The 12,800-nt window shown below is 46.7% G+C and overlaps 1 protein-coding gene and 1 long non-coding RNA gene across 4 annotated transcripts in view; both read left to right on the plus strand.

Annotated features, from left to right (window-relative positions):
• The window catches only part of LOC119295123, a 3,733-nt gene extending 1,164 nt beyond the window's left edge, over positions 1-2,569 (plus strand). The window contains exon 2 of the long non-coding RNA XR_005143766.1: positions 754-2,569. This is a non-coding gene — a long non-coding RNA (uncharacterized LOC119295123). The remainder of the gene's footprint in view (positions 1-753) is intronic.
• Positions 2,570-8,644: 6,075 nt separating this feature from the next.
• On the plus strand, positions 8,645-11,849 carry LOC119295085. 3 transcript variants are annotated; one of them, XM_037573416.1, is made up of 10 exons: positions 8,645-8,907; positions 9,017-9,118; positions 9,219-9,273; positions 9,420-9,493; positions 9,758-9,888; positions 10,009-10,075; positions 10,332-10,648; positions 10,763-11,218; positions 11,307-11,390; positions 11,477-11,849. In XM_037573416.1, exons 1-10 carry the CDS (start codon positions 8,883-8,885, stop codon positions 11,534-11,536), a joined length of 1,371 nt encoding a protein of 456 aa, XP_037429313.1. In that variant the 5' UTR covers positions 8,645-8,882; the 3' UTR covers positions 11,537-11,849. The 3 variants fall into 3 exon arrangements, with proteins under 3 accessions (XP_037429313.1, XP_037429319.1, XP_037429326.1); XM_037573422.1 differs by having other exon boundaries at positions 8,647-8,907; positions 9,080-9,118; XM_037573429.1 differs by lacking the exon at positions 8,645-8,907 and having other exon boundaries at positions 9,018-9,118; positions 9,200-9,273.
• The last annotated feature ends 951 nt before the right edge of the window (positions 11,850-12,800 follow it).

The following is a 12,800-nucleotide window of genomic DNA, read 5'->3' on the forward strand; positions in this document are numbered from 1 at the left end:
TCATCTCCAGTTCTTTCGAGGCCCACACCAGCTTGTCCCTGACATGACATGAGGAAAGGCAGTCCCACGTAGATAGATTCAACGTGGTTTTCCGCTAGATAGCCTGCAAACCAGGCCAACAAACACAATTGAAAACCATGTCATTGCGAGTTTTCCAGAGAGCCCATAGACCAGCTGCATGAATGACGTTAACCGCAGCAAATCCATCTCCTCTGTGCCAATAGGATGAGATGGACATCATATTAATGTCACCTCTAACTCCTGTCAGTCTACAGATAGCTTTCCAGAACTCAGTAGCAACAACACAATCAAAAAATGAATGGAAACAAGATTCTAGCTCAGAGCAAAAAACACAAGTAGGGTCTCCCACTTCCTGTCTCTTACTCAAATTGTCCCTAGTTAGCAATTTATTATTGACTAATAGCCATAGAAAGATCTGAATCCTAGGGGGAATCTTGATAGTCCAAACAGCAGGGGAGCCAACTCAGCTGGCAGCACCCCTCTAAAATTAACAAATTTATAGAATGATTTTACAGTGTAAACCCCTTTGGAATTCATATTCCAGACCAGGGAATCCTCTTGATCCTTGAACTAGATAGAGTTAACAATTTATAGTCCAATCTTCACTAAAGCTTAAACTATTAAACTTCACATTGTGGGAAATTAAGTTAATTTCCTCAACCTCAATCTGGATTAATGTGATCCAAAAGAGTGCTGATGGGATACTTTCTTTCTTTCTTTCTGCCTGGTCAGCAGCATATGGTGAAGCCGGAGCTCCACTTGCAGGTTTCACAGGGAAATAGTCAAGCTGCCTATTTCAGCAGCATGAATCCATCATTCTCCAAGGCTGCAGCTCCTTCACCTCTTCAGCAAACCCGAAGGAACCAGCCATCCAAGCACACAGCAGCAGCCATATGCTACAATGCCTATGCACCTGGCTAAGGAGAGACAATTTCAACACCGTTTGGTGTCTCAAGATAACAACAATCTTCCTGTAACAGGTGTGGTACCCGGTGTGCAGAACGGATCGCACATTCAGCAGCAGAATCAAGCATCTCCGGTCACTTCAACTCCTTCTTCGGCTTCACTGCATCAGAAGCAGCAGTCTGCGCAAAGTCCACCAGATAGCTGTGCACTTGCCAATCAATCTGCCAATGCTACAGAACCTAAGCAGAAGAAACGGCAGGGTCAACAGCAGCGTAGACAAAACAAACAACAGAGGAATCAAGCTATTCAACAGAGCTAGGCTTATCAAGAGTTTAGGACCAGGAATCAAGCTAGGCTTATGAAGAGCTAGGTTGATACCTCAGGCTCCTGCAGCCGGCGCCTCTCCAACCAGTGCTGTTCCTACGGCTTCCAAGAAACAATTTCCTGACAAAAAATTCGACGCAACATGGCCATGGTAATAAAGCGTCGATTTCAGCAACGCCTCAGCCTGGGATTCAACATAAGCTATATACCTCGGTTGATAAGCCTTGTCAGGTTGAGGTTTATGTGAACGATCGAACAACTAACACTGAATTCAGAGATGAAAAGTAGCGCTCAAAGAGGGGAAATTAATTGCTGGGGTTTTAGCGACTTGCAGATGCGCATGTAGAGGCCAGCCGGAACACGGTGGCTAGGGTTTCAACCCAGTACAGGAATTGATGCCTCTCGAGGCCCGGGGTCTTGGCTCTTATAGCCATCACATCACCACTAAAGCAGTAAAGCATAAAGAAGGGTGCAAGCTGCAATGGGAATTTAAATTGCGACGCGCGGATTAGTCTTGGCCGTTCGATCGCAGATCAATGTCGACAGCATCGTCTTCTCGGCGCGAAACGGCAAGTGTTGATGGATGGCGGATGGACGGCTGAGGAATGCTGCGATAACTGAACAGTCCGTCAGAAAACTGAATAAAACGACACTTGACATCTTCAGAGTGGAGGGGTGCCAAATGAGGTGGCAGATATCGATAACCGTGGCTTGATGCAGGTTCCTCCTGCAGGTCACACCGTTTCTTGCTTCACAACCGCCCCCACTCCATTCCAAGTTCCCGGCGGCGACTGCGCATCCCCGGCAGATCAATCCAGCACAGAACAGCATCGAGAGAATGACGATGCAACCTCTAAGGATGGACGCACAAGTTGACCAAGTGCAGCACACCCAGGTGATACCAGCTACACCTATATCTCCTACAGTAGTACAGATGCAGGCAGTCCTGTGCACGGCCAAGAGGTCGGCAGTTGGTGGCACAGCTGTCTAGGCCGCATCTGCAGCCTGCATCATTAGCAGCAGCAGAGAGCAGTTGTTCCAGGCAGGACGTATGCTCCCCCAAATGTTTCCAGGCAGAACTTAAAAACCGCACCAAAGCTAGCAGCTCATTGTTCTCTGAAGTTTGAGTTGTTTCCTGTGGGGAACATAAAGTAGCTTGTCGTGGTAACCAAGATAATCATGCGATAAGTCTCTGCATGTCTGAAAACAATGCAACAGAGAACTTGTTTATGAGCTTTGCAGACTTGTAGCGATTGGCTGCTCCAGTTTTTTGTATATAAAATAGTTCTCTGTTATGTCAAGGTTATGTTTATTGCTACTTTTCGAGTTAGTAGTTGCCTGCTTAGAAAATATTCCCTTGGTTAAGTAAATGGAAGTACTTTCTTTTCATGAAAATCCGCTCATATCATTTTCACACACCTATTTGAAACACTTGTACATTTTTTTGGGACTTGACGACCGTCGATTACTAAAGCAGGGCCTATTTCATGCGGCTTCGACATTAGATGGTTAATAGTGACTCTCTAGTCCATTCTTAATATAACTAAGCAAACTATTAAGCTTAAGCTATTAAACTTGACAGTTGTGGAAAATTAATGGGATACTTTCTTTCTTTCTTTCAGCCTGGTCAGTCACAGGGAAACAGTGAAGCAGCCCATTTCAGCAGCATGAGTCCATCATTCCCCAAGGCCGCGGCTTCTTCACCTCTTGAGCAAGCCAGTGCTGTTCCCACGGCTTCCAAGAAACAAGTTCCTGACACAAATCTGATGCAACATGGGCAAGTATCTTTCGCTGGTAATAAAGCGTCGATTTCAGCAACACCTCAGCCTGGGAATCAACATAATTGAGCTACATACCTAACCTCGGTGCCTCAGCCTCCAAATATCGTAACCAAGGCTTGATACCGTCTTCACTGCACAACCATTGCATCCAGTTAATGATGATGATGCAAGAAAGCATCCAAACGAAGCGTGACTGTAGGATGGATGCACAGATCGACCACACCTATATCTCGCAGTTGAGAGCAGGCAGTTCCGGGCTTCCATCCATAAACCAGCAGAAGCATGAGGCATCATCACCATTCCTGATAACTCTGAAGAATTCGACAATTGGCTCATCGGTTTCATGGACAAGAGCATTTATGAACCTCAACTTGTTGCAGTGCAGCAAAGGGAAGCTGTGATTCTTACGCACCAGGTGGACTGCTGGAGCTGGACTGCACGGAGGCAGTGAACAAGTTACAAAGCAAAGCTTTAGATCGCTCTATCTATGGCGCTACATTGGTGCAGGAGATTAAACGTCAGTTATCTGAATCTGCCGACTATCGATCGTGTAGTGTGGCCAATGTGTGTGCACACGTCGCAAAGGCTGGATGTAATGAACCAAGTAGTATGATGATGCTTGCTCCTCCAGATTTGCGACACATTCAGGGCCAAAAAGTTGAAGTCCATGAGCTCTGCTCAATCTGGCTATGGCTAGGGACTCTGACGGTGGAGGGGCACACATTCAGAGCCAAACTGCTCTGGACAGATGCCAACGCTCTAGATTCTCTGGTTGATTGTAACTTGAGGTTTTTCCATTTGAAAAAAGAAGAAAGGAAACACTTGTTGATGGGACTCAACTCATGGACTAGCAATCACAAAGAACAACATGTCTGGTGTTAGGAAACTGCTCACTAAGACGGGCCTTTACAAAGGCAATATACTCGGGGTCATCCCCCGTGATGATCATGTCATCAACATAAAGAAGAAGAAGAGTCCGACCACGAGGAGAAAGGTGAATAAACAATGCTGGATCATGAGCACTTGCTAAAAAACCAGCAGCAATGATCACAGAGGCAAAGCGCTCAAACCAGGCGCGGGGGGCTTGCTTAAGACCATAGAGAGAGCGACGAAGACGACATACCATGCCATCAGGAACAGAATACCCAGGTGGTGGCTGCATGTAGACCTCCTCACGCAGCTCACCATTAAGAAAGGCATTCTTAACATCAAGCTGAGATATAGACCAGTGGCGTGCAGAGGCAACGGCAAGAAGTGTACGAACAGTGGTCATATGAGCCACAGGAGCAAAAGTCTCGTCATAATCACGACCATGCTCCTGCTGAAAACCACGAGCCACAAGACGAGCTTTGTGACGCTCAAGAGAACCATCAAAGCGAGTCTTAACCTTGTAGACCCACTTACAAGTGATCGGACGGACTCCGGGAGGAAGAGAAAAAAGATCCCAGGTACCAGTGCGTTCAAGAGCAGCAATCTCCTCTGCCATCGCAAACTGCCATTCAGGATGAACAACAGCCTGACGATAAGAAGTCGGCTCAAGAACAGCAGCACCAGCGGTGGGAAATCCAAAGTGATCAACAGGCGGACGAGGACGAGAACGCAAGCCATAAGTAGGCTGAGAGGAAGATGACGACCCATCCACAGAGGCATCGACTGGTCGTCGACGACGAGTGTAATGCTGAGGAAGAGATGGAATAATAGAAGGAGGAATCGGCAAGGTAGAATCAGGGGGTAGCGACGAAGAATACGAATGGGTGAAGAGAACTGAGTATGAACCATGGCAGCAAAACGCTTATAAATAGACAACACCTCAGAACGAGAAGTCATGAAATAAAGCCATGTGTAACGAGAGAAATCATCGATGAAAATAATATAGTATTTATGACCACCTTTCGAAGCGAAAGGGACCGGACCCCATACATCAGAATGGACTAAATCGAAAGGACGCTTAGACACTGACTCACTATGTGAATATGGTAACTGAATCTGCTTGCCAAGACGACAACCCTGACACTCTAAAGAGACATCTCCTGAGACAGACCCCAGAAGGCCTCGACGAACTAAAGAAGACAACCGAGAACCACACAGATGACCAAGTCGATGATGCCACTGCTGGAAGGAACCAGTGACGGAGGCAACCGAAGCGGAAGAACTGGCGATGGTGGTGGCAGCAGAAGGAACATGAAGCCAGTCCAACTCCCAAAGACCCTGAGAATCACGGCGGCGAGGGCCAGCCCCAACCAGAGTGTGCGTGTGACGGTCCTGGACAGAACAAGAGTCAACGTCGAGGATGACGCGACAACCAGAATCCGTAAGTTGACCAGCAGAAAACAAATTCATGGTAAGTCAAGAAACATGAGCAACATCAAGAACAGAATAAGGAGTAGTAAGATTGCCTCTACTAGCAACAGAAAGTGGAGTACCATCAGCAGTGAAGACATGAATAGGAGAATCCAGTGATCGAAGAGAGGACGAAGTGGAGGAATGAGAAGACATATGAAAAGAAGCTCCAGAGTCCAGAACCCATGGGGATGTACCTGACTGTGTAGAGGGTGATTGCTCAGTACGGGAAGCATCAGTCACAGAACCGGCAGTACCCGTCGAGGAAGAACCTGAAGCCGCGAGCAGACGCTTAAGTCTCAGAATATCCTGCTCAGTCAAAGCAATGGCTGAAGCTGTCGAGGTAGATGACGAAGTCCCTGAAGATGATGATCGAGCCTTGCGCAGGTGTTTCTTCTTCGTGTAGCACTGAGACTCAAGATGACCATCATTGTTGCAATAGGCGCAATGTGGACGGGGGCTACCTGAGCCTCCAGAAGGAGTGGGCAAGAGCGGCGGAGCACTCGAGCGAGAAGTGGTCGATGGAGCAGGTGGCGTAGGAGCACGAGTAGCAAGCACAGAGGGAACCTCCAGCAAACCAGCACCACGTAAGCGAGTCTCCTCAGCAAGAATCTCAGAAAGCGCCTCCATGAGAGAAATACGGCCACGAGCAAACAACTGAGCACGCCGGGGCTCAAACTCCTTACGGAGCCGAGACAAGAACTCATAGACGCAATGAAACTCCAAATTGGCCTGGACAACCTGGCAACAGGGGCAGGTACGACACCCAGCACTACGGAGAGAATCAAGCTGGCGCCAGATAGCAGAACTCTGTGCATAGAAGTCATCAACAGTAGAGTCACCCTGCTGAAGAGCATGCTCCTGACGGATCACAGAGAGGTATAAGGCATCACCAGAGGGCTGATAGCGCTCACGAAGACAGGTCCACATCTCAAAGACAGTAGGAAGACCCAGAAATTCAGAAGCAAACTGAGGCAGAGCACTAGCAGTGAGAACAGCTGCAGCACGAGCATCATCATCAAGCCACTGGGTGTAAACAGACAGAGCACCATGATACGTCTGAAGAGCCTCCTCATAAGCCAAAACCCTCTCATCATAAGCACGATCAGCAGCCTCATCAGCAAGCTTAGCCGCATCCTTGGCGGCCTGATTAGCATCCGTAGGAAGAACCGATGGAGTTGGCGGAGTAGGGGCCACCGGAGGAACTGGACGTGGCGGACAGCAGACCTCGCCAGAAAGAACACCCCAAAGACGGATGCCACGCATGTGAATGCGCATGAAGCCAGTAAACTCGGTGTAGTTAGTACCATCAAAGATCACCGGACAGCGAGGGAAGCAACATAGCCCGATGCAGCAGACATTTTTTTTTTCGAACCGACTAGACTTGGCGAAGTGCGCGGGGCTGGCGAGCGGGGCTTGGCGAACGACGGCTGTAGCGCGCGGGGCTAGCGATGCTGTGCACGCGAAGTGCAAAGCTAGCTAGACCAAACCTGATGGATTCTCAAGCAACAAACACGTAGACGTAGATGACGTATACGTGAATTTACTTGGCCGGCTGCTGGATCGGACGGGGCTAGCGGCGGCTGTGGCGCGCGATGGATAGAACGGAGCGACCGGATCGGGCGGGCGGCCGTCCGCTGGAGATAACGCCGGCGACTGGATCAGAACCAGGGAAATCACGGTGGTAGAATCCAGCGAGGGGAACGGCTGGCGGCTTGATCCGGATCAGGGAGCACGGTGTGGACGCGATCAGGAGGAGAGGGAATCGCACGGGCGGGAGCGAAGGCAGCGGCCCAGCCTGGCGATCCACACGGCGGCGACGGAGAACGGAGTGACGGCCACAGAGGACGGTGGCGTCGCGAGGCGGATCAATCAGCACGAGTTGCGGCGTGCAAAAAATTGACCTAGGTCTAATACCATGTTAGGAATAAGCAACTTGTATTCCCATGAGGCCATAGGCCGATATATATATATACATGTTGAGGTGTGAAACATATGCAGGAAACCCCTCATACAACGGGATAAATACAAAAGGGGTACATGACTTATATTATAACTCTAACATCTGGGAGCATGCGCTTACTTCCATGGTCTGCCGGCTGCTTATCATCTCTGAAGCTGCACGGGTACAGCGACAGTGATTTGGCCGGAGATCGACCTTGATGATAGAAAGAAAGAGGTGTTTTTCACCTTGGAGAAAGTTTGATTTCCTCTTGCGAGGCCGAATGTATTGCCTGCCGCCAAGGTGTGTGGTACTGTGGTTTGGGAGATTGTTAGCTGATCTGATGGTGGGTTGATAATCAGTCTGCAAGTCAGCTAAGCTGCAGGAACCCTGTTGATCATGAGCGCAGCAAGCGTATTGACACGCGTTAGCACTTAGATCGAACAAGCTCTCCCGTTGCAGCGGAACGGAACACGTCAGTGCCTAGAATCAGCTTGCTGACATCCGGAGGAAGATGAAGTTCCAGGAGCTGCGGGAGCGCATGGGTGTTAAAAAGAGTCGTCACCAAAGCTCAACATGTTTAAGGAGGCGAGTGTAAGTGTTAAGCTCGTCCTCGTCGCGGTTCAGTTTCGTCAGAATCTTCACTAGTTTCAGTTTCGTTAGTTAAGTCTGTTGCTTCTTTTCTTTTTCGTCTAACAAGTTGATCGATCCTCGCTAAATGTCAATTTTTCGTCTGCTTGGCTGCTCAAGTTCGTTGCTAACAAAGGGTGACTCTCTTGTCAGCTGCAGTATTACATTGGACAAAGAAAAGGCGAAATCTTGGGGGTCGACGATGGAGCAATTATGGACCCAATCCTTTGCCTCAATCTGAATTCTGAACTCGCAGTTTTTTTTGTTTTTTGTTTCGCATCACGAGAGAGTAATTCGGTACACTTTAATCTTGTATTTCCCAAGCTGCCATTGTGCGGTTGTTCCTGAAAAAGGATTCTCTTCAAGCATGGTTAGTTGCCTCTCCTTCTCAATCCACTCCAGGAACTTCAACGTGTTTCAGACTCTTTTTCCTTTTTTTGCGGGGGAGCCTTTTCAGTTTGGCAGCAATCGCACCGCTGCTGCTTCAGTTTGATTGAACTGCGAGTTCCAAGCAGCACCAACCAGATCGATGAAACCGCTCCAGAATTTCCACTTGTTCTGGTACCTCAACATTTTAGCTCTTGGAATATTAGTGGAAGCTTTGAAAATTCACTAACTGTCAGTAATAAAAGATAAATAGGGTTACTGTCTGAAACTGCTGTATGAGTGTGAGCTTAAAATTTCATTCATTCAGTTTAAACCTTGCAACCCGGTGTAACCTGTCAGTGTCTGTATGAGTGTGAGCGTACATTTTTGTGATAGCAACAGCTAGCAGGGGACAAGAATTAGCTCTTCCACTGGTCCAAGGAGGCCTTGCTAGTGGTTGTTACACACAGCCACACATCCAGGCTGCCTTCAACAACATCCACAAAGCCCAGGCTGCCTTCCCCAGTCTCCAAGATCAGAATTGGGAGAGGGCTTCTACGCACCACCAAACCATGCCGGGCAGCATCCGAGTCTCAGGCAAGTTTATCCCTCTCTCTTATGATCCGCAAATATTTATTTATTCTTCTTCCTGTAAAAATACACGAACAAAACATAATGCTCTCCTCTTATAATGAATGAAAAGCAGCGTCGCTGCTGCGTCTCGTCAAAAAGAAAAAGAGATCACACTGCTCTATCTTTTGCTGTGCAGACATTCAGCCACCGGTCGCCGCTCCACTCTTCTTGCAAGGTTGGCTGCTGCCTTCTGATTCCACTCTACTTTTCCTGTTTCTTCGTTTTCTGTTGGCTAATGTTATCATTCGTATGTAAGCATCGTTTTTTGGATGCAGTTAACCTCGGGAAAAAAGAGTACAGCGGATATATAGGACAAGATGGCTTCTCTTTGTAAGCCCATTTCCGTACCGCCTGCACTGATTTCTATTCTCTGTTCACCTCTCCATTTCCACAAAATGTGTGTCGAGGCTGCGCTTATTGTGCCCCCAAGGAAAACTTTAAATCTATCTGACACCAAAAATATTATATATGTGCAGTCCAGTTACATCACTTCGTGATAGCATGGTGTTGTCGCTGTACGATGCAGACAAGGAATTGGTATCCAAAACAGGTTTTTTCTGTTAGTACGATGCAGACAAGCCTATCTTATACCCCCTCCATTCCTTAATATAAGTCATTTAAGAGATTTCACTATAGAGTACATACGGAACAAAATGATTGAACCTATACTCTAAAAGGCATCTATATACATCTGAATGTAGTCTCTATAGTGGAATCTCTAGAAGGACTTGTATTTTGGAACGGAGGGAGTATTTATCATGAGCACCCCTACAAGTTGATAATGTGCATTATGGTTTAATGTAAATCACAACAGAATTGAAGACAAGGTCGATTGTCGAGCAGGGGAGTACGGATGTTGTGTTTAGCCTTGATAGTGGAGGGCAAATTGTTCTCCAATTGCAGTTCTTGCTCAGTGATGAAGATCGCAAACGCATCCAAGAAATGGTAACATACCAATTTTATGGTTCATGCTGTTTCCATGAAAGCTCAAAAAACATCTTGATTGAAAGGTTCATCTTAAGTTAAGGTATACTACTCATGTTTATACTATGTCCTTTTATTCAGAGGAACTCTGCGATGAAAAGAAAGCAGCAAGAGCTGTTTGGGAATGGCGACGAACTTTCTTTCCAAGGTAATAATATTCAGTTTGTGTTGCACTGCAAGCACACATTGGAGTTCCATGGAACAAACTGTAAGCATTAGGGTGTGTGTCTGTGTCAGTTTGCCCCCTAAACAAAAGGTTCAGAACATACACATTCATGCTTTAGTATTTCTTAAATTCCTGTCTCTGCATTCTGAATGCTGGTTCATGAAATCAGTTAATGACGAAATATTCAGTTGACATGACCAACATGTGGGACTTTGCTTTCTTTTTCGAATTCTACTAGACAACACACCACCTAAAGAGCAGGCAGAAGAGATCTCCGACATCACAAGCACAGAAGACCGACTCACGCTCCGGAAGAGCATGTCGATGGATGATCTGAAAGGGAAGGCTGTCTTTTCCGAAATAAGCATAGATACGAATATGGCGTCTCCAAAGAACCCGCCGTTGCAAACTTCGACGTCCGAAGGCCCCATTGACATAAAGGGTCTACCGCCGAAAAGTGACATTGGCTCTAAGAGAGGGCAGGGTGAACTGGAGAGCAGGTCGAGCAGCGCGGTGAAGAAGATGATCAGCGCCTTCGAGAGCAGCTCTCTGCAGGTTCTTCCGAACCTGAACCCACCTTTATACACTGAAAATATTGGTGTCTCTGTTGAATAATTTCCGGCTCTCACATTATGGGAAATGAAACTTTGATTCTATCATGGCTTCCAGGGACCGCCTTCGGTGCCAATGATCAAGTTGGAAGGGTCGTTGGAAGGGATGCTATCGGCTTCCACCAATCCTCCAGACAAGTCATCTGGCAAAGTGACCGTTACTTCTGGTGATATAGGTTCTGAGTCGCGGTTAGGAAGGCACATCATCAACAAGAAACCAAGCGCGTCTAGACAGGGCGATTTGTTGAATGCTCAGGAGAGCAGAAGACGGGGTTCCAGCAGGCGCGACAGAGCAGCCAAGACGAGCATGGGAGAGAATGCAGAAAAGCAAAATCATCATCGTCGCTCCATCGCTCCAATGCGTTCGGGGGTGACATCTAGCATCGCCTGGACTGGCCACCCCCACATCTGCATCACCACCGGGAGCAGGCAGCTGAAAGACCTCGTCGGGCTTAAGCACCTGAATTCGATGAAGAACATAGAGCAGAGCGCAAGGGAAGAAGACACCAAACAAGTGCGAAAACTCAGATAATTAGTTAGTCGTGTTAAACTGTTGGTGCCTGCTTCATCCTGATTGACTGATATCATCAACTCGCGGGCAGGGCACAAGCAACGACGACGCGGTGGGCTCCAAGCGGCGGCGATTTTACGGGTTCCCTGCACTAAATGGGTGGCTGATCAACCAGGCGAGCGTTTGACCGCTTCCCTCTTTATCTGTGTGGCATTGATTTGAATTGCTAATCTAATTGGCGAAATGCCGATGGGGATGCAGGGGGTGCGCGGCGTGATCGTCATCATAGCCTGCGGCGCGGTGTTCCTCAACAACAGGTGAAGGAAGGAAGAAGAGGACTTGATACAAGAAGTTGCGGTCGATGAGATTTTCCTCTAGTTAACACTTGTTTGCTGGGAATGCACCGAAGAGTTTTTCTTTCTTTGGGCAATGAAAAAAGAGATTAGGGAGTGAAAGGTATGTAAAGACAACATGATTCTAGAGTAACTCTCTAACACACCCACGAGTGCCTCATTATCAAGGCTCTCAAGCACACAGTTTCAATCATTGTTGCTGAAACTTTTGTTTTCACGCGACCGTATTGTGCCAAATAAGTGATCATGTATAAGGTTTCACGATGGCTTAATTTTGGGTACCATGGACCAATATATTTATCTATTTTGAACTCTTGTGATCAGCACCCGTACGTTTTACCACATGCACACACATCCAAGAGAAAGTTGAATAATATTCGATATAGCGTTGTGTGAGATGTGGGTGGAAGTATATACATACATGCATACATACATACAATATAATAAAATAGGTCTGTCTAGATGTGAAATAATACCTCACACCTAATGTGACATCATCTTAGTTGATTTTTTAGCACTTGTTTGTTGCTTTTTATTTGTTTGTCGTTTTTCAATTTTTGTTGTTGTCCAGCTCACCGTAACTTTTGTTTTTTGAGAATCACCCAGCATCTATATCTATATCTGTACCAATATAAAAAGATCCAAAGGAGCAGATTCAATAAATCTTGGCCATCAGTTCATGCTAATCTAACAGCCCACATCGCTCCAATGGCGAGCACCTCGACACATTTAGTGCTTTAATCATAGCCCTTAATCTTTAGTTATCGAAGGATGGGTCAAAGTGAACTCCGATGGAGCGACGGCTAAAGGGGGGAGGAAAGCTGGCAGCGGAGCTGTGATTAGGGATAACATGGGTGCTTTCAGGGCAGGTATGTGAAGGAAATATGCCCTAGAGGCAATAATAAAGTTATTATTTATTTCCTTATATCATGATAAATGTTTATTATTCATGCTAGAATTGTATTAACCGGAAACATAATACATGTGTGAATACATAGACAAACAGAGTGTCACTAGTATGCCTCTACTTGACTAGCTCGTTAATCAAAGATGGTTATGTTTCCTAACCATAAACAAAGAGTTGTTATTTGATTAACGAGATCACATCATTAGGTGAATGATCTGATTGACATGACCCATTCCATTAGCTTAGCACCCGATCGTTTAGTATGTTGCTATTGCTTTCTTCATGACTTATACATGTTCCTATGACTATAAGATTATGCAACTCC

Source organism: Triticum dicoccoides, chromosome 1A, assembly GCF_002162155.2.
Source record: "Triticum dicoccoides isolate Atlit2015 ecotype Zavitan chromosome 1A, WEW_v2.0, whole genome shotgun sequence".
In the NCBI taxonomy this organism is placed as follows: domain Eukaryota; kingdom Viridiplantae; phylum Streptophyta; class Magnoliopsida; order Poales; family Poaceae; genus Triticum; species Triticum dicoccoides.

What these genes read in the sequence shown, in the direction of transcription:
- LOC119295085 (XM_037573416.1), top strand. Translation starts at nt 8,883, where the DNA reads ATGCCGGGCAGCATCCGAGTCTCAG. An exon ending in GGACAAGATGGCTTCTCTTT is followed by an intron (nt 9,274 to 9,419) that starts GTAAGCCCATTT and finishes ATATATGTGCAG; the next exon opens with TCCAGTTACATCACTTCGTG. An exon ending in GCAAACGCATCCAAGAAATG is followed by an intron (nt 9,889 to 10,008) that starts GTAACATACCAA and finishes CCTTTTATTCAG; the next exon opens with AGGAACTCTGCGATGAAAAG.